Source organism: Meriones unguiculatus, assembly GCF_030254825.1.
Source record: "Meriones unguiculatus strain TT.TT164.6M chromosome X unlocalized genomic scaffold, Bangor_MerUng_6.1 ChrX_unordered_Scaffold_31, whole genome shotgun sequence".
NCBI lineage: Eukaryota > Metazoa > Chordata > Mammalia > Rodentia > Muridae > Meriones > Meriones unguiculatus.
The window spans coordinates 3191911-3218051 of record NW_026843707.1 but is presented as its reverse complement, the minus strand read 5'-3'; the positions used below and the strand labels follow the sequence as shown (position 1 = coordinate 3218051).

Genomic DNA, 26141 nt, shown 5'->3' with positions numbered 1-26141 from the left:
ACACATACATAAGGCTGAAATTTTTAAAAAATTCTGACAAAAAATGAGTTAGAGCAGAAGATTCAGGTAAAATTGTTTTATACATGGAGACACACAGACACACACAAAAAAATGAGAGAGTGAGACTTTGTTTTTCAGTGCTAGGAAAAGGGTGCAGGGCCTTCTACATACTAGGCAGATGCTCTACTACTGAACTGAATTGACCCTGTAAGCTATCCATTTTCTCTTTCATTGATGTCTGACTGTCTGTGGAATTACTAACATATACAGCCTATTCAAAACCTGCCACCAAGAGACCTCCATCAAAGATCGCTTTCTTTCTGCGCTAAAGCCTCCAAAATCAATATTCATGTTTCTCTCACAGTGTCCCACTATCTGAAAAAATTAACCTGGACACACCATTTTCTTAAAAACATGTCTGAATAATAATCCTATTTTAACATTTAATTCAAAAGAACAATAGCAAATATTATAAAGTTTCTGCATATCATAGGTTGTAGATATGGATTTATCTTGTAAAAGAAATTATTTACTTGTTTTACGTTTTTCTGTAGATAGTTTGTGTGTGGGTGTCGGCGGGGGGGTGTTTCCAGTGAAGGTATTCCAGGATAATGTTGAGTTCACTAAATAGTACAGGATTTCTTTAAACTCACAGTGATACCATTTCAGCCTCCTGACTGTTGGCTACCATAAAAGCTAAAATGTTATGCTCAGGATGCGAGGCTAAGCACTGCACTCAGAGTCAGCCGCTTTGGACCCAGAGAAGAGCATGTCTGATTGCATGCGGGTTGATGCCCCAGGTCCCGCCTCTGAGAAAAAGGTATCGGACGGGTCTGATGCTCTTTGGGTGGATGACACCTAAATGAACATCAGTACAAAGTCCCGATTTATTTCTAATATCAGAGATCAGACCTCTACTCTTGCCTGATGCGTCTAAAACAAAAAGGGGGAACTGTAGAGAGCTGCGGAATGCTATGCCTTAAAGATGGAGCTGGTTTCCGCCTTCCACCTTGCCGATGGTGAGTGCTCTCTGTCACGAACAATTCCACATTTGGCTAAGGCTGAGGATCTGGCTTGCTTCCATGTATGTGGACCTATCTGCATTGCCCCCGTGGCACGCCTGAGTTGGCTACCCAGAGGCTATTTAAGCTGTGGGCTGGCTTTCCCCAGGGTCCGAGGATTGTTCAAGGTTCCTGAATAAACTGCATTGAAAAAAAAAAAAAAACATAGCAAAACAAAACAAGAAGCTGAGGGAGAAAGGTCTGAGATACTTGGACTTCTCATTTTCTTTCATATAACAATCTAAAATGAAAACTCTAAGTGATGACCCTGAATTTATTTTTACTTTGTGGTGTTCTACTTTAAAACAGTGTCTAACTTTGTAGACCAACCTGGCCTTGAACTGATAGTTTTCCAGTTTTAGCCTCTCTAGAACAATTGGAATTAGAAGTGTGCACTACCACACCTGGTTGTCTGCAGTATTCAAACACAAACAGCAAAACAAACACACAAGCAAAGAAGGTAGGCTTCATTTTTAAATTACTAAGGAAGAATGCCTGTAACACATGTGAACCTCTCAGGGTTTGTTTTATTTTTATTTTTTTTTTTCTGTTAGTTTTGTTGCTTGTTTGTTGGTTTCTTTGTTTGAAGCAGCAGTCTTGAACATAGTAGACTTGCTTTTAAGGAATCCCACCTGTGCAGTGCTCCACTATTCATCTACACAGTATTCCCTAGGCCTCAAAGGCCTTTCAATGTCATTGTGTAATTTTGACCCATATTCTTTTCCTGTTCAGTAACATCCCTGTTTTAACAGAGTTAGCAAATGCCCATAAGTGGTTAAATTGTTCACCTAGAAAGAGTCTGGTGACAAGCTTCTAAGGGGCAAATTTGGCCTGGTCTCTGCTCTGCATCTTGATGCACATGCTATCAAAAGTAGCTTTACTTGCTGCAGATTAACAAAGCTGCTTTAGATAGAGTATGATTTGTGGAGATATTCATGTTAAAGGAAAAAAAGACTCCTGTAGTCATCTGTAGTATTTGAATATTACATTTTCCTTATCTGTTTCAATTTAGGATGACTTTCTTGTTCACTTAATTGAGTGGCAATTCTTTTGTTTACTTTACCTAATCTCAAGAGCCAAGTCAGAAATATTAATAATCCTTAGGTTATCATTTAACATTTTTTATGAAATTCAAGAATTTCAGTAAAGGCTAATTTAGGAAGGCAGGTATGTATAACTTTGCATTTTAATTAAGAAGACTCATAATAAAATGAGCCACTGACAGTAACAGATGACTGCTTCTAAAAACTGTATTACTATTTGATGTATGTTCAGTATTTTCTTGTGGATAATAAGTTCTAAGACTTGTTTCAAGAACAGTGACAGGATTAAAACAATTAAAAAAGACAAAGCTGCTCTTTTTAAATCATCTGCTCATAAATACAATTGGATTGTGAATTATTTCCAGGAAAGCATTTGACAAAGTATAAGTAAATCACTCTAAAAACTGAAGCTGTCTCAATTTTTTGAATGTTGAAACCAAGCTTCTCTCCTTCCTCAATCATGATTTCCTTTGACAAGTAAATATTTACAAAGCATGAAATATAGACTTTGTGTGCTTCCTAAGACCAAAGCATGTTGTTTACACTAAAATTTAATATTTCTCATCTCAAATACACCAAATAAAAACACAACTTAAAAGTAATCTCTCTTGTAGCAGACTGTTCATTAATCATTCTTTAGATAATATTGGCACTGTGAATTTTCAGTTAGGAAGAAAAAAAAAACTCTGCAATTTCTGGATTGATCAGAAATCTGAGCACATTTGTGGAGAAAACTGTCAGTTATGGATGATCACAAAATTGTCAGTAACCCCAATAGTGAAGTCAAATAATCAACCTTTTCCCGTTTCCAGTGATAATTCTTTTTCACTGGGTAGATCAAACGGTTAATTTGTGATTTGAGAAAAGACTATGACTTCCCTTATTTTTTTCTCTAGAGTGTGGTTGTGTGTGGGAGGAAGGTAGGAGGCCCCAGAATGAATTCACTACTTAGGGTTTTCACCTGCTGTGCATCTAATCGAATGCAAAGCCTTATTTGTAGCTGAAGAGGAAGAGAGATTATGCAGTGTCAGAATTTCTGCCTAGTTTTGAAATTCCTGTTATTTGGCACAATCAGTTTGGGAAGGCAGACAAACAGTTAAAGGTGAACCAGTAATTTTGTAGCAGATACACTCGTATTATCTTAACCAGTTCTCCATTTTTAGCAGGAGGTAGTATAGTTCCTACAAGCCTGGTAGTGCTATGGCTGGCAGGCTAATAGGCACACTGAATTCTTTCCCAGTAAGCCACCACTGGCCTGTGAGGTTAATGAAGTGTGCCTTTATTTTTAGTGAATATGCTGAACTTCACATCCTTTTAGATGTTAAGCTTGATATAGGTGTCTCTGTGAAGCTTTAAGAAATAGTATTAAATGAAAATTGCTTGCAATTGAAGGAGAGTTCGACTTTATCTGGAAGCTGCCTCGTGAAATCTCTGGTGTAGCTGGCAGCTGTCTCAGAAATCTTTCCCCGGACTGGCTTAGCCTGCCTCCGTGCAAAGGAAGGGCCTGGAAAAAAAAAATAAGCTTTTGTGGGACTGTGATGTGCTCTGGGTCTGAAAACAAAACTTTCAGAGTTGGTTGCTGATGGTTTAACAATGATCTAGAGGCATTATTGTATGTATTTTAATTAGCATGCTATCACATTTGCCCTAAGTGGCAGAGATTCACCGTTGTTGTAAACAGTTTCTGGAAGTCTGATACATGGTCCATGGCAGAGCTTAAACTATGCAAACAAAAACATACAAATATTATATGTTTACTGGATATCCAAGTGTTGACATTTTCCTGTAAAATATGGATCACTTACTTGAAGCAATAGCTATCATCTGAAATGGGTTTTTGCAAAGTGGTACAGGTTATGTTTAACATTGGATATGGTAAATAAAACAATTCATATAGAGACGCTTAAAGTTAGAGTGAAGTAGGCTCCTAGGGAATTGTGGTATCTCTCAGAGCCACACAACAGCACCACCACAACCACCACACTACCACCACATACACAAACCCATACCCCTACACCCTCACAGTACACTCCTGCATGCCTGCTCAAATGTCCAATAAATTAATTCCTTGTCGTTTTCTTATTCTACTCGTCAGATTTACACTGCCAACTTCGGAGTAATAGTAAAAATGACAAGTGGCCTAAAAAGGTTTAAAAAAATGTACTTGAGGAAGATTACAGCAGCCTGGCTTCTGTACTTGGCCTGTACCTGGCTTATTGAATATACTCTCCACCAAATGTGTATATCAAAACCGATCATTCCTACAATACTGCCATTTTGACTTTTCTAATCTGCAACTCTAATCCAAACTATTATCCCTTTAAGTTCCAACAACTGCCTTGTAGACACCTTCACTCTTTACACCACACAACTATCTTTACCTAATCATGTTCAATATTTAAGTCATTATCTGTAGTGTCATCCTTTATCCTGTTGTGACATTTCTTGCTTGGCAAATGTTATTCACTCAGTTTTGGGATCCCCTCTGGGCTATTAGGCCTGTGGTTGTTTACAAAAAGGAATCCCCCCATAGGTTCTTATATTTGAATACTTAGTCATAAGAGAATGGCACTATTTGAAAAGGAGTAGAACAATTAAGAAGGTTGGCCTTGTTGGAAGAAGTATATAACTAGAAATGGGATTTGACGCTTCAAACGCCCATAGCAAGCCCAGAGTCTTGGCCAGCAGATCAGGATGAAGCTCTTACCTACTTCTCCAGCAACATTTCTGCCTGTGTTCAGCCATGCTTGTCAGTTTCTGCCATGCTGATAATGGACCAAACCTCTAAAACTATGAACAAGCCCCCAGTTAAATGCTTTCCAGCACTCAAGGAAACAAAGGAAGGTGGATAACTGTGAGTTCGAGGCCATCCTGGTACACAAAGTGAGTCCAGGACAGCCAAGGCTATATAGAGAAACCCTGTCTTAGAAAATCAAAACAACAACAACAACAAAATATAAATAAATACATACACACATAAATACATAGACAAATGAATAAATAAATGCTTTCTACTGTAAGAGTTACTTGGTCCTGGTGGCTCTTCACAGTAATAGACCAAGGCAAGGCCATATTCTTGGTTGTATGTTAGACTCTCCTGGAAAACCTTAAAAATCGCAATGTCTAGGACCAATTAAATTAGAATGTAAGAGTATGTGTGTTCCTGGAGGGGTGTAGAATATTGGAACATTTTAACACTCCTCATTTGATGCTAGTGAGTTTAGGACTGCCATGCTACTTTCTTCTCTATTTAAATATCTACTCAGTCAGAGACTACTTAATGTCTACTTTACATTACCATTTCTTATCCTTCTGCTACGATCTGCCTTATATTGCAGTAAGCTTGTAACTGGTAGTCTAATTCCAGGCAGTCTGCTGATCCAGCCATCATGCCATTACTCTAGTGACTTTTCTAATGACAAATTTGGTAAAGCCACATTAGTAGATACATTCTTTCGTCTTTCTGATGAAGGTCCCATATACCTTTTAAGTGCAGATTTTCACAGTAGTGCTTTCTTTCTTTCTTTCTTTTTTCTATAAACTCTGTGTGGACATTCCCTCCGGAAGGCAAGTAGACCACCAAAGCTCTTGGAAAGAAAAGAGTATATTTTTTACCTATTCATATTACCATTTTGGTTTTGACATGGCTGCTTGTGGGCCTAATAGGATTTTTAATATAAAAAAAATGTCCAATGACTGCTTAGTCTGTTTTTCTACCACAGGGGCTGAAACTGGGTTTGCTGTCTACCTCATATCCCTACTTGGTGTATAATCTATTGCTCTAGTAGGTGACTTAGGTTGGAAAGGTTTCTTTTTGATAAGTGCTTACGGAAATATATGGTACATTAAACAGGCATACTTGAAGACAGCATAAGGAAAAAGCTGTTTCTAAGATTTGGGCATGGTAGGTCCAAAAAAAAAAGAATATTAAAACTTCAAAAATGTGCAAAGGGCAAAGGGAAGGAATGGCTTGGGACATTTGGAGAAATCTGGGCCTGAAGGGAGATTGCACAGTAAGACCTGTGGCTACAAGTAAAAACAAAACAACAACAACAAAAAAACCCCACCTAGATTCAATCAGGCCAGGGTTCAGCAGGAGAGAGCTTGAAAAATAAATGCCTAGCTATCACTTGCTTTCTTCTCTTTCATCTTCTTCCATAGGCCTTTCATCACTGTCTCCTATTGGTTGAAAGTGAAAGGAAATCAAAGGGCAAGAGAGCCTGATTCTAAAGAGGTTCAGCCTCCTAGGGGCACAGAGCAGAGAAGAGAACACAGAATAGGCATGGAAAGAAGAAAGGAGGGAAATATGCAGCCCAGTCTCTTAGGTTAGAGAACTTGTTTTTCGAAGGTACTAGCGAGTTTAAGTGATTCAAAGACTGATGATTTAGCTATAGGAACATTTACAGAATCGCCTTCTTAATCCCATTATGTCTAATTCCATTTTTACTGCTATTTCTACCAAGTTGACTCTCCTTTGCTCTCATCTATCAGTAGCTTGCTTGTGAACATGCTAAAGAAAACAAAGACATTTTTCATGATGAGAGAGGCTGTGTCTGTGGCAGAGCAGCAAAATAGTGAATATCATAACTCTTAGAAACAGGCTCTCCAATTCCAGCTCTGGCACCACCATGTTCTAGTTAGGATGTTGGGACAACAAGTTCAGTCAAGGGAGGATCTGCAGTCTGGTTTTCAACTTAATTTTCTTGGAGTGACAGAACTCCAGGTCCATTTCTGGTCTATAGTTCAAATCACAATAAAACAACAATAATAATGTTGATAATAATAAGGGACAATTGTGACATAGCTTAGTGCATACTATAAGTTCAATTTTCCCATGCCATCCAAAATTAAGAATAATATAAAACAGCTACTATAAATAAGCAATATATGGTATCACTATAGCGTTTACAAATAAAATAAAGATAAAACAACCCAGTGCTTTTAAAAGCAATCTTTCCTTATTAAGCAAAACTCACATGTGAAATCAATTGTAAAAGAGTCAGTGTGATACCCATGTCATTCTTTCAGTACTAATCCTTTCAGTAGTTTCTAAAATAATACCAAGCTTTTAGAACAAGTGGTTAAGTGCCTATAACTCCAGTCTAAGAAAGAACTTGATGGTATATTTTTGAGTATTGCCATCTACCAAAAGTATCTGAATAGTGATTCTATGCTTTCCATTCTTTGTCTTTTCCCTGACAAACCATTCTTAGTAGTTCTGTAATTGGACAGTGGGAAACTAGATTTTTGCATTTATCGTTTAGAGAAACAGCAGAACTCCTGAATCTTGAGCAGTTCCCTTAAATGTAAAACATCAACCAACCAACAGAAAACAAAGAAAACTGAATTACAGCAAGCCTCATCACACAGAGGTTTCCGATCTTTAGTGAACTGATTTCTTTTATTTACAAGTGTCTAGGCTGTGAGGTTTGTATCTTCTCCTTAAAGTAAACAATATTTAAGTGATATCCTGCATTGACATGATGATTACTCTGACTGATTTATTGTAAAGGCTACTACTTTCTCATCAAAGGCCACTAGTCCCTGTACTCCAGAGAAATATAGAGGCAGACCTGGAATCTAGTTTTAGGCCTAGTGATACCTTCACCCCCAAAGAAGTCTGAGTAAGCCTTCCTTATATCACAATAGCAGCTTCCTCTTCAGTTCACTAGCTCAAAATTGCTAAAGCTTAGCAAACACCAGACTGAGTCTTTGAAGAGAAATGCCAAAAATGACATATTTGCTTTAAAATAGCAACACTTGTCTTACCTACAGCCACATATCTTTAATGATAACATTTACATTTTTATCTGGTTTGTCAGAGATAATAAAGAAACTTACAATTCCCTTTTACTTTCTCAATTTCTGCCTCTTTGCTGTGGTGTAACATACCAGTAAATAGAAATTGATGGTGCCAGTCTTTCTGCCCAAACAATCTAAATACAAAATGTTGAGGGGAGAAAAGATACTTAAAATAATTTTAAAAATACATATAAAGTGTAGGCTTAAAGGGATGAATTCACTAGAAGAGTGAGAAACAAATGGGTGAAAGATAAAAAGGCAAATAGAGGCAAGGAAGACACAGACTAATGCCTTGGATTCTAATATACAAAGTGAAGATTATGTAAACTTCTTCTGCTAATAAAGGCTTCCTTCCATTGTGAATATTTCCAAACTCAAAACAGTTGTGTGTAGTTAAACTGTACCTACCTATTGCAGCTTCTGATGTGAGTCACACAAAGCCATCAAGGTCTATCTACTTTTCAAATCCAGTGCTTTACTGGAAAAGAGAGCCTTCCAAATTTTCCCTAATACTTCAAGACAAAACCCCTGGTGGCACTGTCCTGTGAAGCTATATCTTCCCCTTCCAAAATTCAGTGTGCTCCGTTTTTGGTTTGGTAGATGTAGGTTGGGGCCCTGTTTTTTTTTTTTGTTTGTTTGTTTGTTTTGTTTTTGTTTTGTTTTGTTTTGTTTTTCATTTCTAAGAAGTCTGTAGGCAATGGTGGAGCTGTTAGTCCTAAAAGTGTATTTTAAAAATCAGTGCTATATTACCAACATACATGTTTTTTAAGAATCCAGTGTAGCTGAGCATTGTGGTGTACACCTTTAATCCTAGCACTGGGGAGCAAGAAACAGGCCAATTTCTGTAAGATCGAGGCCACTCTGGTATATATATTGAGTTTCAGCACAGTCAGAACTAGGTGATTATGTCTCAATAATAATAATAATAATAATAATAATAATAATAATAAGAAGAAGAAGAAGAAGAAGAAGAAGGAGAAAGAAAGAAAGAAAAAAGGAAGGAAAGAAGGAAAGAAAGAAGGAAAGAAAAGAGAAGAAAAGAAAGAAAAGAAAAAAGAAAAAGCTAAGAAAATGAGAGAATCCAGTGTAACTCAGAATAATTTTGAATTTTATATTTTTCTGCCCTACTCCTTTAATTTTCAATTGAGGAAGAAGGGGTGGAGGAGGGAGGTGAATACTTTCTCATGTGATTATTTTTTTCTTTCATTTTCTAAAAGGAAAACTCCAAGCCCACACACTAATTATCAGCGATGAGGTCATTTGCACCTAGGTCATTTATTTAGGCAACAAGTAGTCTTACCAGAGTATTTTTAAAGGGATGATGGCAAGAGTGCATGTGGCTTCCAGGTTCGTGGGTCTACCTTCAACTCCTTTAGGTCTTTCTTTACGTCTTTTTATTTTTATTTTTATTTTTTTCTATTTCTGTTCTGTTTTGAAAGCGCTGATTACCCTATGCCTGGCTATCCAGGTTCCTAGGTCCTTAGGTGGGGGAGGAGCCCTTCCCGGCCCCGCCCCGTCTGCACACAGCTCCCCCTCTCCATCCGGCCCGCTCGCCAGCCCCCCAGCCAGCGCCGGATCCTCCGCAGTGCTTTAGGCTGCAAGTCTGGGCGGCGGCGCTTGGCGCTTGACTTTCGGGGAGCCCCGCCGTTCAGGCAAGCTTACTCCTCCACGCTAAGCGCCTGCCCCTGACTGCCACAGAAACCCTTTACAATCATGAGGGAACAGCTCAAAGGGTAAGTAGATCGCGGCCCCCGAACCCCCCTCTTATCCCTGCAATTCGTGCACTTGTGGCACAAGCAGCAGCCAGAAGGCAAAACTTGGATCAGAGGCAGTGCTAGCTGGTGTTGGCTGGTACTGGCTTGCCCAGAGCGTTGGAGCAGGTCTCCCGCCAGTCCTGGGAGCCTCTGCAGGTGCGTCCTCCGGGCTTCCACCCTGCTTGCCAGCCAGCTCCTTCCTGGCTGCTGGGACAGGCTGGGAGAGCTGAAGCGGATTTCTCGTTTTGCCCAGAGAGGGACAGCTCGTTCTTCCTGCGGTGATCGGGCCCAGGGAGCTTTTTGCTCCTTTCCGGGACTGCCGGTGTGGACGTGAACCAGGCAGGCTGTTCCCCCAAATCGTCTTTGGACCTGGCAGGAGGAAGGGGAGCAAGCGGTTCTACCTTGCATTGCACTGCTAAGTGCCAAAAGGTCAACTTTATGCCTGATTTCTTCCGAGGATTCCAAATGATATTTCCCTCGCTGTGTTTTCTTCTGTGCTTATTCTATGTTTCAGGACTTGGAGAAATAAAGAAAACAAGAACAATTAAAGCTTAGACAGTCAAGGAATTGACTGAGAGAAGAAAGAAAGGCTTGAGGGCTGGAGGTTTTTTATGCACTATTATTATTATTATTACTATTATTACTGATTTATTTCTTGGGCTTCTTTTTAAGGTTCAGTATGGAGTCATTTCAGGGTATCTTCTCTGCTTCTCCAGGTTATCTGCTTATCATCAAGCAAAGTTTGTCATTCTTAATCCGATCGCAATGGAAAATGGCAAGGCACACTGCTTATCTCAGTTAAATGTGAAGTTAAGTTTAAACTTAAATTGAAGGGGTCTAATTGTCTAATGAAGGCATAGTATTAATTATAAAACGCTTCAGTACCAAGGAAAAATCCATCTTTTGGTTTAAGTAAGAAACTAAAGTCTTAAAGAACAATCTACATTCTTTAACAAATATTCTTCCTGGTCCCTGGGCTTACTCCCCATGTCTGTCCTTGTCACCCCATCATCTTTTTTTGCCTAGATATTTTTATTTCCTTGTTCCAAACCTACCAGGGAGGATACCTTTGCTCTTAAAGAAGCAAATAAAACAACAGGGTTATATGGAAGCTTTCTGAACCTTGAGCACTGTGGAATTGGTTTCAGTAGTCATTGTTTGATCTTGAATTGGACAGGACCCTGAAGTGAAATTGCCTTGGCCAAAGTTGAGGGTGGAAGGGAGGTAAACCTTGAAAAGCAAATAGAACTAGGAGGGCAAGTAACAGCTGGAACAGCCACCACGGCTGTTCTTTGCCCTAGGTTGAGCCAAACAGAATGAAATGTTAAATGTCTCTGAGAACAAGAAATAGAACTGAAATAGGATTTCTGATTCTTAGATTGATTGACACATAACCACTGAAGTCCATTCCCCACAGTAGCAGGAACTTCTAAATATATTTTCCCATCCTTACCTTACCAGTATTCCAGCAGAATTAGCCAAGTTCAACAATTCAGCATGCAAATGCCAAGGTTCCTCTAGAGTCATATCACCAGATTAAAGGGAAAACTGTGTGTGTTTGTGTGTGTGTGTGTGTGTGAGAGTGTGTGTGTGTGAGTGTTTGTGCTCCCTCCCGATCATATATGAAACCAAACCCTAATCTAATACAAAACACGAGAGAAGGCTACTTTTTTATATTTGTGCACAGTGTGATTAGTTCAACCCTGGGAAAGAGTGGAGAGGATATATAATATTTTCAGTACCAAATGATAGTGGTTACAGCAGAAATCTTACTTTAATTAGGCAACTGCCATTTCCTCAGTGAATGCCTTAGATATTTGTTACTTTTATGTGTCTAATGTTTGCTTTTAAGAAACTACAAAAGCATTTCCAATAAGTCTGATTATTCTAGCACTGACATCAGGAACAGCTCTGAGGTGCTTATAATAAATAACCTTGCCACTACTTAAAAAAAAAGGTGAATGGAAATTTAAATTCTGTGGTAGGAAATGAGGTCAATCCTGTGCTCAGGAGAGTAATGCTTTAATTTCTGCTTATTGACAAGTAGGAGTTGTTAGGGTCTTTTGTCATAGCCAGTGCTTTAGTATTTAATTTATAGCGTGGTAACAAATAAAAGGAAAAGAGTACATATATGGGGGGCAGCTTAGCTTGAAAATTACTTAGAGAGGTGTATCTGATGACAGCCTTTGGAATCTGCAGGGCCAGAATCAATAGCATGCTTTAAAAATTTGAGGAAGATTTTCAGGATTGTAGTCAGTGCCAGTGTTAATGTACCCAAGGACTTGGGGTCTACATTAAACATCATTGTTCTCAGCAAGGCTCAACAAAGATGTACCCAATAACTTGTGAACAGGTTTCAGAACGTCTTTTTTGAGATTTATATATATATATAATCATATATATATATAATCTATATTATATATATATTTATATATATGGAGAGTGTGTTCCTGATGGGTAAAGAACACAGCATATTTTTCTCTGTATCGGTATATATTCAAGGTAAATGTGAATTACCCATCTTGAAGTCAAGTATATTAGCATTAAATGATGAAAGAATTCTCTTTTTGATTTGAGCAGTCACACCCTTTACTCTTCTGGTCTTTCCCCATCCTTAGTGCTGCTTTGCTGTTGAAGCAAAGCTAAGACTGCAAAGGTGAAATCAAGTCTGCCTTTCTAGTTACTTTGTATTGCTTGAAAAGGAAAGGTTTGTGTGTTGAAGAGAAGGAAGATAAAAGAAGGTTGATTCAGGAATTATTTGAGTAGTTCTTTTACCTATTTTATTCAAATGCTTTAAAATTGTAGGTTAATTGGGAGAATATCACCTATCAAATGTATAAGGCAAAAGGGAGGAATGGGAGCTGGCGGTTTCTTCTGTAATCTCACAGTGGAAATTTTGTTGAGGAACGATGGAATAAAATACACATTCTAATGCCTTTTTTATAATTTTTAACCCACTCAGTAACTGTCATTATAAGGCTAGAAATGTAGGTACATTGATAAACAGGAGCTTGCTCTCTGTTTTGCTTTGTTTGTCTCTTGGACATGGGGTATGGGGATCTACATCAAGCTCCTGTTGGTTCTCTTTCTGGAATTTTGCTTGAAATTGTACGCACATTTCTCTTTCCTTTTTGAATTCTGTTCGCTACAAGTTTATTTCTTTGCCCTGTTTCTCTTATCTGAAATCTTTTAGATGGATGCTTTTCAGAGTGGTTGTGTGTCCCTGCTGTCTGACCAGGTTTATGAGCTTAGCCAAACAGTTTCCTGCAGATCCATTAAAGATGTTGACACAATGTCCTGGACATGGGGCTTTGTTATTGCGATGTGTGTCTATTAAGGGCCATATGTGTGGACATGTTCATCTTTTCCCTTTTCTCTGACTGGTGCTCACATGTTGATGGGCTTTGGAAAGGGAGGAAGCTGGAATTCAGGATGGAGCCCTTGTCTATGGAACTGTTAGGCACAGTCACTTTTTGGCTACAAATCACTCGAGAACAAGCAACACTTTTTCCATGAAGCTGCAACTTGCAGCCTCCTTGTGCTATGCATATAAAGCACCAGTACCACCTTCCCTGTCTCTACATCATAAATCAGCTTGGTCATGGGCTTTCCCAAACCTTTCTAAAGTATCTACTGCCTCTCTTCTTACTTCCCATGATTTTCATGTCACTCTGTTACATTCCTTCAGCTGATGACCCTGATTGACACTCCTCAAATGCGAATTTTCTCTGCAGAAAAGTAAAACAGAAATGAACAAATTTTGAGGGAGTGAAACAGCCATTCACAAGTGAACATTTTTCTTGCAAACTGATTCCAGTGGCCTGCATAGCTCAATTACTGAACTGTAAATCTCACAGGGAGGATGGTCTTTGAAGTTGTGCTGTTTAGCCAGTTTTCATAACTCTTTATGATATATATGATTATATTAATCAACTTGAAATGTTTCTCTTTTTGACTTCTTTTTAACCAAATGCATGGTGAATATAGTTTTTGCTCTTTGAGAAGGATCATTCTTAAGCATTACATCTATATTGTAATGGATGGAAATTTGGGGACCACATGATAGCAAAATGACTATGTGTTCAGATGCATCTGTTCTCAATGTCAGTGAATCCTTTGTCTCTTTACCTGGTGAGTCCACCTGCATCAAATTACACTACCTCTGGGTTGTAAAGCCCTAAAATTCAAAACCTATGCTGAGTGCATTTGATATTATGGTTTCCACAAATTCTTCTTTTTGTGTGGGGTCCTCTGTACCACTTGGAATGCCCAAATTTAATCTCTTTTTCCCAACTCTGTTCCCTGTATTTCCCATTAAAAGATTGTAATTCGGTTCACCAAATGAATGCTAAAATATTGTTCCAAGCTGCATTTTTTATTCTACAAAAGCTCACCATGTAATCTCTGAAAACAGGAAATATGATGCTAAGGTGATTTATGTAGATGGGCCAAAGGAAAAGTATATGTTGTTATCTCTCTTGGGTTTGTTCGTATAATTGAATGAGGAACAAAGGTGTTTTGTTCCTTTTGTGTAGGAAACCACACTTTAAGAAATGGAGAAGTGTAAATGTTTCATTCACGTTTAAGTAAATATAGGAAGATGTGGGGTAGTGTACAGAGTAGCAAGTTTAAAAGACATTCCAAAAGTAATGGGAAGAAGGAGGAATGATGTGATGTATTAGTTGGGTTCTGGATATGCCTTAAGATGAAATGGAACACAGGTGTCACCAACATGAGGTCTGACATTGGAGAAAAAAAAAAGAATAATGGAATAAGGGCCAAGGAAACAAATAAGAAATTAGTTGATTTGTAGTTGTGGAACTGACAGAGCTGAATGACAATTGCTTTTTTGTTGTTGTTTTGTTTTGTTTTGTTTTTTTCTCATGTTTCACAGTGGAGAACTGAGGCAATCTTGATCTTTGATTACTGCAAATATAGCATGATCAATGTCAATTTTGTAAAAAACAGTAGTGCATTCAATGTGTGGGTGTGAAAAATAAACAAATTCTGGAACTAATCATGTTAGTGTTGCTTTTACCTTTGAAAACAAAGGAGCCTTTTTTGTTTGCAAGATAGTTAGAACCACTCTACAGAAGTCCTTGAAAGTAGCAATGTGAAGTAAAGCTGTTTGTCATTCTTTTGCTGTTGATCATTGTAGATTCTAACGTGTGTCATTATATTTTGTGTTTTAGCCACGAGACTCAAACAACTTGTTGGGACCACCCCAAAATGACAGAACTCTACCAGTCTTTAGGTAAGGACATGGCTGTGTTTCCTTCATGTTAAGTGCCAGGTGACTTTAAGTTTAATTTGCAATATGCAAGCCATTTGTTGTGTGACTATATCAGGAGGTTGCTTCAAGGTTAAACAGCTGTGCTCTTATATTCATAGTTATCAAGCAGATACTCTCATTCCCATCTAAAAAATAACTTTACAGTTTCACTGATTCTTGAAAATTCAGTATACCTAAAAGTCTGTATAGCTTTATTTGCTACCTAGAAGGATGGAAATGCACTTGGAATTTATGAAACTTTTTTTTTACCATAAAGAAAACTGTTTTAAGTCACTTCTGTCGATTTCTTCCTTGTGAAACCCAATGATAGCTCTTACTTAAGCACAAACTTCGTGTAAAGTGATTTTCTGCCCCTTTTCCAGTGCTCACAATTCCTATCAGGTTAGTAGTGTGATCATTTAAGTAATTTCTCTACCTTATTTAGTTGGTTGTTCTTTTGAAAGCCTGGCATGTTTTAAACTTTCATGATTTTGAATGTTAAAAGTTTTTTTATTAATATTTATTTTGTATATATGGGCTTTTTCCTGAACACCCATGTATACCATGTTGCCTGAACAAGCCAGAGCAGGCATTTGATCTTCTAAAACTCAGACATTTGTGAGCTTCTCCGTGGGTGCTGGGAATCAAAACAGGGTCTTCTAAAAGAGCCAGGAGTGCTCTTAAATGGTGAGCCATCTCTTTAGCCAAAATTTGGAACGTTTTGACCAGACACACTGCATGAAAAAAATAATACCACTCTCTAGTAGTTGATTGTTTATTCCTTCTGTTTAGCTTGTAGCGGTTAATCTCAACTGAATTCTGTGATGTGGCTAGCTTTTTAGCTATCATTTTGTCTTACTTAAAAAAAAAATCATGCATTCTTTACTTTTATGTTCCCCTTTATTTGACATTATAAATTAAGAATGCATAGTGCTTAATGTTAATATATAGTGGCAGAGTGGGTAGAGTGGTTGATGAATGCCCTTAATTGCAGCATTCGGAAGGCAGAAGCAAGCAGGTATCTGTGAATTGGAGGCCAACCTAGTCTACACTGCACATTCGAGGCTAGCCAAGGCAGTACAGTGAGACCTCTTGTTTTAGTAAAGAAGCAAGCAAGCAATCAAACAAAGAAAAGCCCCACAAAGTGCAAAAATCAAGTTAATGTGAAGAAGCCCATGGAAATCAGAGCATTTTCACATGCGTTTTTACACATTTATTATGTATATGAGTGCAGGGTTATGTTTGGTGGGGAAGAGTCACACCTATGAATTGTCTGCCATAGTTCTCATTGGATGATGAGTTGCAGGCTTAGAGCATTAAGAAATGCAGGAGGAAAAGAAAGTACAGGAGAATTCATTAGCTACAAAATAAAACAACAGAACAGTGTTTTAAAATGCATTTTGCTGGGCTTGGTAGAGCACATCTTTTAAACTTAGCACTCAGAGGCAGGCTGATCTCTGTGTGTTCAAAGCCAGCCTAGTCTACATAGAGAGTTCCAAGCCAGCCAGAATTACTTAGTGAGGCCCTGTGTAAAAAAAAAAAAAAAAGAAAAGTTTTAAAAAAGTAGAAGTGATAACATGTTTTTTCCAGAAATTCAGGAAAATACAAGTAGAAAGCATAAGAAAAAAAAAATCAGCTGTAATCTACTAGCCAGAGATTTCCAAAACATTTCAAGTAATATTATGTCATTTCAGTGCAGTTATGTTTATAAATTAAAAATAAATGAAATTAAGATTAGTTAATGTTAAGCACTATATTTTCAGGCCCACAGATGAGTTCAACTTATAATGTCGACTTTTCTGTACCACATATAGAAAACTTGAATGTCATGTGTAATTTACAGAGCTCACTTATAACTTTACTTTAGTTACCATGATCTTTAGTTTTACTTTACTTGAAAAAAAAAATACAGAATCAACATGTTAAACTTTTAAAGTTTAAAAATACAGATAATCCTTAAAGACTCAAATCATTTATTAATTATTCCTTAGAATTAGCTGTTTAATAAGCTGGTTAGTACCTTCATAATTTCCTTTTAAAAACAAGTATATTGGACTGGACATGTACCTTAATGGTAGAACATTTCACTGTTATCTATGAAGCCTTTGCTTTGATCCCCATCACCCAACACAAATATACACATATTTCTATATTTTTAAATGAGTGATTCACTATTAAAGATATTTCTATCACTTTTATTCTGTAATGAGACATTACAAACATGATTGACAAACTAATTATAGACTCTCATATAGATTTTGCATAGATGTTTTTTATCTTTTATAAGAACCATATACACATGTAATCATATTTTCAAGTTTTCTCAGTAGTTTGAATAGTTGGTAAATCCATATTTTATAATCTGGCACAGCTTATGACCTTGGGATAATCATTGCACTTTGAAGGAAATGGCATTTTATATTTGCAGGGAATTTTACAGCTTATGTATTGCAAACTTTCTCTTTTATTAAATCAACTTTATTGAGGTGTGATTTGCATATAATAAATGCAGCAATATAACTATTCAAATCCCTATGAAATTGTTTCTTTCAGCTTTCAGAGCTAGTATTTCCAAGGACGTTTTTTGTAATAAGATAGATTTTTTAATCTAAATGATTGCTCATCATGTAACATTTTTCATTTATTGAGGGACTACACATGTATATCATACCCATATGCCAAGCTAGCAATATAACTGTATGCTAGATGATATTAATATTCACATTTCTCCAAACATTGAATTCAGATTCAAAGTGGTTTGCATCAAGATTTGGGGTATATTAGCAATTGACCAAGGTATTAGTGAGTTTTCTGATTTCATTGGTATTATTATCTTAGTAAAGTTTGCCCATGTTGGTTATAAATATACACACAGTTCTATCATTATTTATTATATACACATATATTGTTATACCTGTTATAAATACATACACAGTTACCTAAGGATAGATTAAATGAATGACAGTTTTTGAACAAATTATGGTGTTTTTGAAAATGATGTGATAAATTCTTAGGCTGCTGGTTCTCCTTTTATCCATGGAATGATCAGTTTCATTTGTTATGCCTTCAGTTCTGGTGGTGTCTCTTATAATTAATGGCAAAATTGCTCTTCTCATTTTCACAGATTATAATGATCTGGCTTTGAACACTTAGAAAAAAAAGCTTTGGTTTTAACTTTTAGTTATTGGCTTTTATTTTTCCTTCTTCAAGAGATATTCCTTTAGTTCTAAGTTGTTGCTTTGAGCTAATAAAATGGTTGGTTCAGTCTTCAGATGTACTCAGTTCATGAAAGGAAAATTGGTTGTGTAGTCTGATGTAACATATGTTTTACAGTTTATCTAGCTATATTTCCTGAGAGAGCTTGAACTTCGTTTCCGTGGTGACATACTTACAATGCCAAGACTGCCTTTACCCACTCTGTACCCCCATTCCAAATATCTTACAGTGGCTCACCATAAAAATGCAATGCTACACATTCTTAAGTATACCGACTTCTAAGGAAGTTTTCATTTTCTAATTTGTTCACAATCCCAGGCCACATTTTCAACATACATTGATTAATTCTGTGTCACCATTAAAAGAGTTCAGTTATTTTTGCTTTTTTGGATATAAAAAAATCAAAATCAAAAAGTCAAAATATTTTCTAAGTACTGGAAACTAACACATGAGTATTAAATGCTGAAAGTTAAGATGTTACTTGAGATATTAATATTAGACATCTATAGTCAATAGATTCTAGATATTCTCTTTTTATTCTTTCCTCTTAATTTTCTACAATGAACATGTATTCTTCAATTAGCAAAAATGTTTTAGCATTGATGTCTCCCATCTCATTCTTTAGTGTCTCTGTAGCTACAATTCTTTAAGGAATGAAAATTCATAATAGAAAAACAGAATCATCTAATTACCTATATACTTAGACACACACTAGTTAGTCCACACACACACAAACACACAACAGGCTTAAATATTTTAGCAATAAAGGGACAAGGGATGCAGCTCAGCAGTACATTGTTTGCCTAGAATACCTGAGGAGCTGTATTCCATCCCAAGTGTATGCATGTACACATGCTTTAGTGTGCTCTTGCTCTCTCATACACACAGGCATGCATGCACATGCACACACATGCGCACACACAGAGAGAAAACTAGAATACCAGTGTTAGAGAACATTAGGCTAGCATTATTTGTGAGGTATTTGGGATTTTACCCAGGGTCTTGTACATGCTAGGGAAGTCTTCTCCCACTGAGTTATATCCTCATCCCCTCCCAGGAATAATTTCCTTTAATTCATAAGAAATGTAAGAAGATTGAGTTATTTTACTCCTAACATATATAAAATGGCTTTTTGGCATGGGCTTTTATCAAATGCTAGACATATTAGTATGTTCCCTTGTTTTTAGGCTATGTATGGACAAAAATTTTCAAGTCTCAAGGGGAAATATTTCCAGGCTCCCATACATTCAAAATAATTATAATAAATAAATCATTTAAATGGCTGGAAAAATCACTCAGCAATTCAGATCACTGGTTATTCTTGCTGAGGACCCTTGTTTAGTTCCCAGCACCCACAGGGCAGTTGACGACCTGTCACTCCAGTTCCAAGAATCTGACACCCTCTTCTGGCTTTTAAGGGCACTGCACACGTGGGTTAGACACTAGCAAACAATTATTACACATAAAATAAAAATAACCTTTAAAAAGGTAATAATTTGTTTTTAGTAACTGACAGCCATTAGGAATTTGGGAAAACAGAAAATTTTTGCACAACACAAACAATTTCATAAATACACTCTCTTGGCTTTTCACTAGGAAGAAATAACTGAGAACAACTTGGCATCAGTTTTATTTTTCCATTTCTTTATGTTTACACAGAGTAATACAGTAGTAGTAGTATAAAATAGTAGGACTATTGGAATATTAAAAAAACCAAAGTTCATTTTTGTGACATTTTTGAAGTAGTATGCTTCAACCATCAAGTGAATTTTATATTTCTATCAGCGCTTTAATAAATGCAGTGGAATAATTGTTATAAAACTCTGTGTGACTCCCAAAGGCATTCACAAATCAGTAGGTGTTCAATGGTAATATTCTCTGCAGTTTATTTTGAAATACTTTTTTTACCATTGATTTATATGCAGTGGAGTTAAATGATTGAAAAGCTTTCCTTTTCTCAAAGTTGTCATTTTACTTAAGTTAATCACTGAAATTTTAAAAAGTATTTAAAAGCTTCCCTTTCTTCCATAGTATATCCTTTAAAAATACTTTAGTAATCCAGGTACTGTGGGACACACCTTTAATCCCAGGACTCCAGTGGCAGAGACAGATGGATTTCTGAGATTGAAGCCTGCTTGGTTTATGGACCTAGTTTCAGATCAGCCAAGGTTACACAGAGAAACTCTGTCTCAAACAAAACAAAACAAAACAAAAACACTTAGTCTACCTTTTTTTGTGGTAATTTAATTAAAATAAATCTTCACGTGTTTTCCCCATAGTTTCTTTTCAGATTATGAGTTTTTTTACATTTAATGATACCACCAGTTCTGTAGAATGATAGTAATATACACACAGAGGACAAGGATGGAAAATATGCTAAGAAGCAGAAAGGTATCTCTAAGCTTCAGAAAGTTAACTGATTATTTCACTTTATTAAGAAGTAGACAGGCTACGTGTTCTGATAGGATTTTCCAGTTTTTTTTTTTTTTTTTTTTTTTGGCCTTCATTGATGTCTTTATAACCAACAGTGTTTTTTCTCCCTTTCTTGAAGCTGTAGAAGGGTCTAACATGTCTTACCTGTTCCTCCGGTTTTGGAACCTATGATCCAGCATGGTATTTACATGAATGATAAAAAAGTTGTCAGTTTTAAAAATTAGACTTTTTTGTTTGAATTCTTATCCTTTTCTTTATGTCTATCACCATCAAGTGGGTTCAAGTTTAAAAAAAAAGGCTTAGATTTTGGGTGTGATGGGTATGGGTCTGGTGTGATTCTTTGGCGGTTTCTAATTAAAAGGATTAGTTAAATTCCATTTAGGTGAAGATGCTAAGAATACTATTATTAGTAAGAGATGGTAAGGTGAGGACTACAGGTTAATGATATATCACATGCTTTGAGTGTACCAAAGTTTCTAATTCTACAAAACAATTACAACTTCAAAGATAGACTAAGGAACATTGTCTACAACTTCTTGTACGTCTTCCCTCCATTTGCTCAAGAGGAAGAAATATTGTAAAAATGTTTTCTCATTGTCCATCTCTTTTGATAGGCTTCTACATTCCATTAAGTATTCCCTCCTGGGGATGCTGTTAGATTAGAAACTGCAGGGTTCGAAATGACTACATTCTTCTTGCATTGGATGTATGTCTTAATGCTTTTCTCACACATTCTGTAAATTGTCTTCCATAAAGGCCCTAAATATTTCGATTTCCTTGTATCTACTCTAACCTTTAATTTTTCTACTACACTAATATCTCAAACAAGAAAGGAAAACTAGATCCAGGTTTCATCTTGCATGTGACCTCAGGCTGTTCTTTTACTTTTCCTTGGTCTTAGTTTTCCATACATAATGTTAAGCAAGTATCTAATTTTTTTTCTTAATTACTGGCTAGAATTAGGCTTGATCTTGTTGATACTTCCCAACTCCAATTACACAGTTATCACCAGCTAAGAAGATATAGATAATAATCATATTTATAATAATTATAATTAGATTTGTGTGGCACTATTTAGTCTTCAGAAATAATCTTATTTCATCCTTATACAGCTGGAAATTAGATAGCCTGGGTTATCTATCACTCTCAATTTCAGATCTCATGTCCTACCAGCCCCTTGAGTATACTCCTGCTTTTCATTTGGAAAATAATATTATCATATCAGAGGCCGGGGTAACTTTTTCCATTTGGACTTGAGCAAGTGGAAGCTCAAGGCGATGTGACATATTTGTAATGACATATGGATTGAAGAATAAAGTCCTGACCACATATTTTATGGCTTCTAGTTTACTGTTCTCAAAGGAATACCCATTATGCGGAGCACGATTTATAAAACTGCTTTATCAGCATAATTAAGCTATGGAATCCCAAATGACACTTTTTATTCTAGAGCTGACATAGTTAGCACAGGAGATTTACTTGGATTTGCAAAACAGAATATAAATAGTATTACTATGGTCTTCCTTACCTCTGCTATCCTGTGTTAAAAAGAGAAACAAAATTCACCAACCCTTTCAGCATTGATTGGGAACAATTGATTCTTTTTTATTTGCAAAATAGAAATGTACATTCAAAATAAAAATTTATGGCATTTTAATGGAAAAATTTAGAGCATTTTGCTTGTTCAAATGATATTATTTAAAGTTTCTAATTGAAGCATGTACATGAACATAGTTCTGATTTGCATTTCCCAAAGCTTGTGTCCTAAGGAAAGTCAGAAAGAATTGTTTCTCAGACTTTGCCTGCTTTACAACTTAAAAAAGCTGCTAAATTGGGATTTAGTCAATTCAAGTAAGAGGGACATTAAAGTTAAACCTGCAACTTGGAGAAAAGGGCTCTATGTGTATAGCTTTATGTAGCTAGACTTGCAGAAAATTATAGCAGTTTGTTTGTTTGTTTGGTTGGTTGGTTTTGCACATGAAGAAACACATCTAAAATCGTTAGAAACCTGTTTGCACTCATTCAGATATTTGCAATATTTCTTTCTTATTTATAATTATGTCAGTTTTTTTTTTTTTTTTACTTTACATACCAAGGGTGCTCCCTCCCTCTTCTCCTTCCTGTCTCCCTGTCTCCCCTTCATCTCCTTCTTCATTCCCCACTACCTTTCTCTCCAGAAAAGGAGAACCCCCCTTTCCCCTATATGAATGCTCCCCAGTACATCAAGTCACATCAGGACTGAGAATATCCTCATCCCCTGAGGACAGGCAAGGCAGCCAGGGAAAAGTGATCCAAGGGCAGGCAATAGAGTCCATGTTAGAAACACCCCCTGCCCTCAATTTGCCAGGCACAGCATATGAAGACCAAACTACCCATCGACCACATATGTGCAGGGGTCCTTGGTCTAGACCATGCATGTTCCTTAGTTGATGTCCCAGTCTCTATAAGCTCCCATGGGACTGGGTTAGTTGTTTCTGTTGGTTGTTTCTGTTGGTGTTCTGTCCCCTCTAGGTCTTTCTATGTTTCTCCCAACACTTCCATTGGAACCTGGAGTTCTGTCCCATGTTTGGCTGCAAGTCTCAATCTGCTCTTCTCTGGAGCCTACCAGAGGACAGTGAATAGGCTCGTGTCTGCGAGCGTAGCAGAGCATCATTTATAGTGTCAGGGGCTTTCTACCATGAAGTGGGTCTCAGGTTGGAACAGTTATTGGTTGGACATTCCTTCAACCTTTGTTCCCTCATTATTCCTGGATTTCTTGTAGACAACGTAATTTTGGGATCAAAGGTATTGTTGGTAGGTTATTGTTCCCCTCCTTCCACTAGTCCTGCCTGGCTCTATCTAGGACGTGGTCACTTCAGTCTTCATGTCTCCCCTTGTTATGAGTCTAAGTTAGAGTCACACCCATATCATCTCAAGAGCCTACCCTTTTGCAGGCCTCCAGCTTGACAAAGAGATGCCACCCTCATTTTCCCTTCTTGTTCTCAGCTCTCTCACCTTCCACCCCAGTTCTCTCTACATCTGGTCCCCACCCTTGCTTACCTCTCTATTCCATCTCCTGCCTAGTTCCCTCTCTTCATCCACTTCTACTGTCTATTCTATTTCCCCTTCTGAGTGACTTCCTGGCACCCTCTCTTGAGCCCTCCATGTTACTTAGCTTCTTTGGCCCTGCAGATTATAATATGGTTATCCTTTACTATAGGTTTAATATCTACTTATAAGTGAGTACATAAGCTGTGCCTCTTTCTGGGTCTCGGTTACCACACTTAGGATGATCTTTTCTAGTTCTCTCCATTTGCCTGCAGATTTCATGATTTCCCTGTTTTTAATAGCTGAGTAGTATTCCATTCTGTAAATGTACCACAATTTCTGTATCCATTCTTTAGTTGAGGGACATCAAGGTTGTTTCCAGTTTCTGGATATTATGGATAAAGCCAATCAGAATGGCTAAGATCAAAAACTCACGTGACAACACATGCTGGTGAGGATGTAGAGAAAGGGGAATGCTCACCCATTGATGGTGGGAGTGAAAGCTCTTAGAGCATCTCTGGAAATCTATCTGCTGCTTTCTCAGAAAACTGGAAATAGTTCTACCTCAAGACCCAGCTATACCACTCCTGGGCATATACCCAAAATATGCTCCACCGTCCAACAAGGACATTGGCGCAACTATGTTCATATGGGCTTTATTTATAATAGCCAGAAACTGGAAACAACCTCAATGTCCCTCAACAGAAGAATGGATATTACTTTCTTATTAAGGCGCAAGTCTTAATGACCCTTGGAAGCTGCAGTTTTGCTGAAAAGAGATTCAGGATAGTCAGAACACTCACATAAAATAATGAGTTCTCAAGCTTCTATGTTAGGAATAAAATAACCTAAAAATATTCTGAAACACTCTTATGACATAGGGAATGAATCACTAGCTTTTTTACATATTGGTGATAGTCTGTGACAATGTTTCTGAATTTACCTTTCCACAAACTTGACTTGAATAATTCCAGAGAGTTCCTTTTGACTCCTAATAAAATGATACTTATGTAAAATGGAAAAATTTTGTATATCAGTGTGTACTTATATGCATATCTGGACAGGTGCATGTACTCATATAGCTTTACATATTTGTACCAAATCTTTTTTGTTTTTAAAATTTATTTATTTATTAATTACAATTTATTCATTTTGTATCCCAGCTGTAGTCCCTCCATCCCCTCCCAATCCCACTCTTTCTTTTCCTTCTCCTCCCATGCCCCTCCCCCACCCAGTCCACTAATAGGGAAAGTCTTCCTCCCCTTCCATCTGACCCTAACCTATCAGTTCTCATCAGGAATGGCTGCATTGATTTTTCCCTGTGACCTGATAAGACTGCTTCCTTCTCAGGGGAAGTGATTAAAGAGCCAGCCAGAGATCATGTCAGAAACTGCCCCTGTTCCCCTTACTTGGGAACTCACTTGGACACTTAGCTGCCATGGATGGGCTACATCTGTGCAGGTGTTCTAGGTTATCTCCATGAATGGTCCTTGGTTGGAGTATCAGTCTCAGAAAAGACCCGTAGGCCCAGATTTTTTGGATCTGTTTTTCTCCATGTGGAGCTCGTGTCCCCTCAAGGTCTTTCTATCTCCCCCTTCTTTCAGAAGATTCCCTGCACTCTGCCCAAAGTTTGGCTATGGTGTCAGTAGCTGCTTTAATACCCTGTTGGGTAGAGTCTTTCAGAGGCCATTGGTAGGCTCTTGTACTGTTGCCTGTTTCTCCCTCTTCCGAAGTCCATCCCATTTGCCTTTCTGAGTGAGGATTGAGCATCTTACCCAGGGTCCTCCTTCTTACTTAGCTTCTTAGGTGTATAGATTTTAGTATATTTAACCTATATTATATTTCTAATATCTACTTATAAGTGAGTATATACCACGTGTGTCTTTCTGCTTCTGGGATAACTCACTCAGGATGATCTTTTCTAGCTCCCACCATTTGCCTGCAAATTTCATGATTTCCTAGTTTTTAATTGCTGAGTAGTATTCTGTTTGTACCACAATTTTTCCATCCATTCCTCTTTTGAGGAACATCTGGGTTGTTTCCAGATTCTGGCTGTTATAAGTAAAGGTGCTACAAACATGGTTGACCAAATGTCCTTGTTGTATACTTGAACATATTTTAGATATTTACTTAGGAGTGGTATAGCTATATTTTGAGGAAACAGTATTCCTAATTCTCTGAGAAAGTGCTAGATTGATTTCCAAAGTTGTTGTACAAGTTTACATTCCCACCAGCAATGGAGGAGGGTTCCCTTTCTTCCACATCCTCTCCAGAATGTGCTGTCACTTGCATTTTTGCCTTTAGCTATTCTGAAGTGTATAAGGTGAAATCTCAGGGTCATTTTGATTTGCATTTCCCTGATAGCTAAGGAAGTTGAACATTTATTTAATTGTTTAACTGCCATTCTATAGTCCTCAATTGAGAATTCTGTTTTTCTCTGTACAGCATTTTTAATTGGATTACTTGCTTTTTTGCTTTTTATCTTCTTGAGTTCTTTATATATTCTGCATATTAGTCCTCTGACAGATATAGG

General features: G+C 37.3%; 1 protein-coding gene across 10 annotated transcripts in view; it reads left to right on the top strand.

Annotated features, from left to right (window-relative positions):
• Dmd (dystrophin) overlaps positions 1 to 26141 on the top strand; it is a 2365055-nt gene that overhangs the window by 2168678 nt on the left and 170236 nt on the right. For 7 of the 10 annotated variants that reach the window (XM_060376797.1, XM_060376795.1, XM_060376794.1 and 4 more), the window contains one exon: positions 14853 to 14914. In XM_060376797.1, the coding sequence (XP_060232780.1) occupies positions 14853 to 14914 (62 nt within the window). Of the gene's footprint in view, positions 1 to 9216; positions 9640 to 14852; positions 14915 to 26141 lie in introns of those variants that run through there. The other 3 variants (XM_060376800.1, XM_060376798.1, XM_060376799.1) reach the window with 3 other exon arrangements.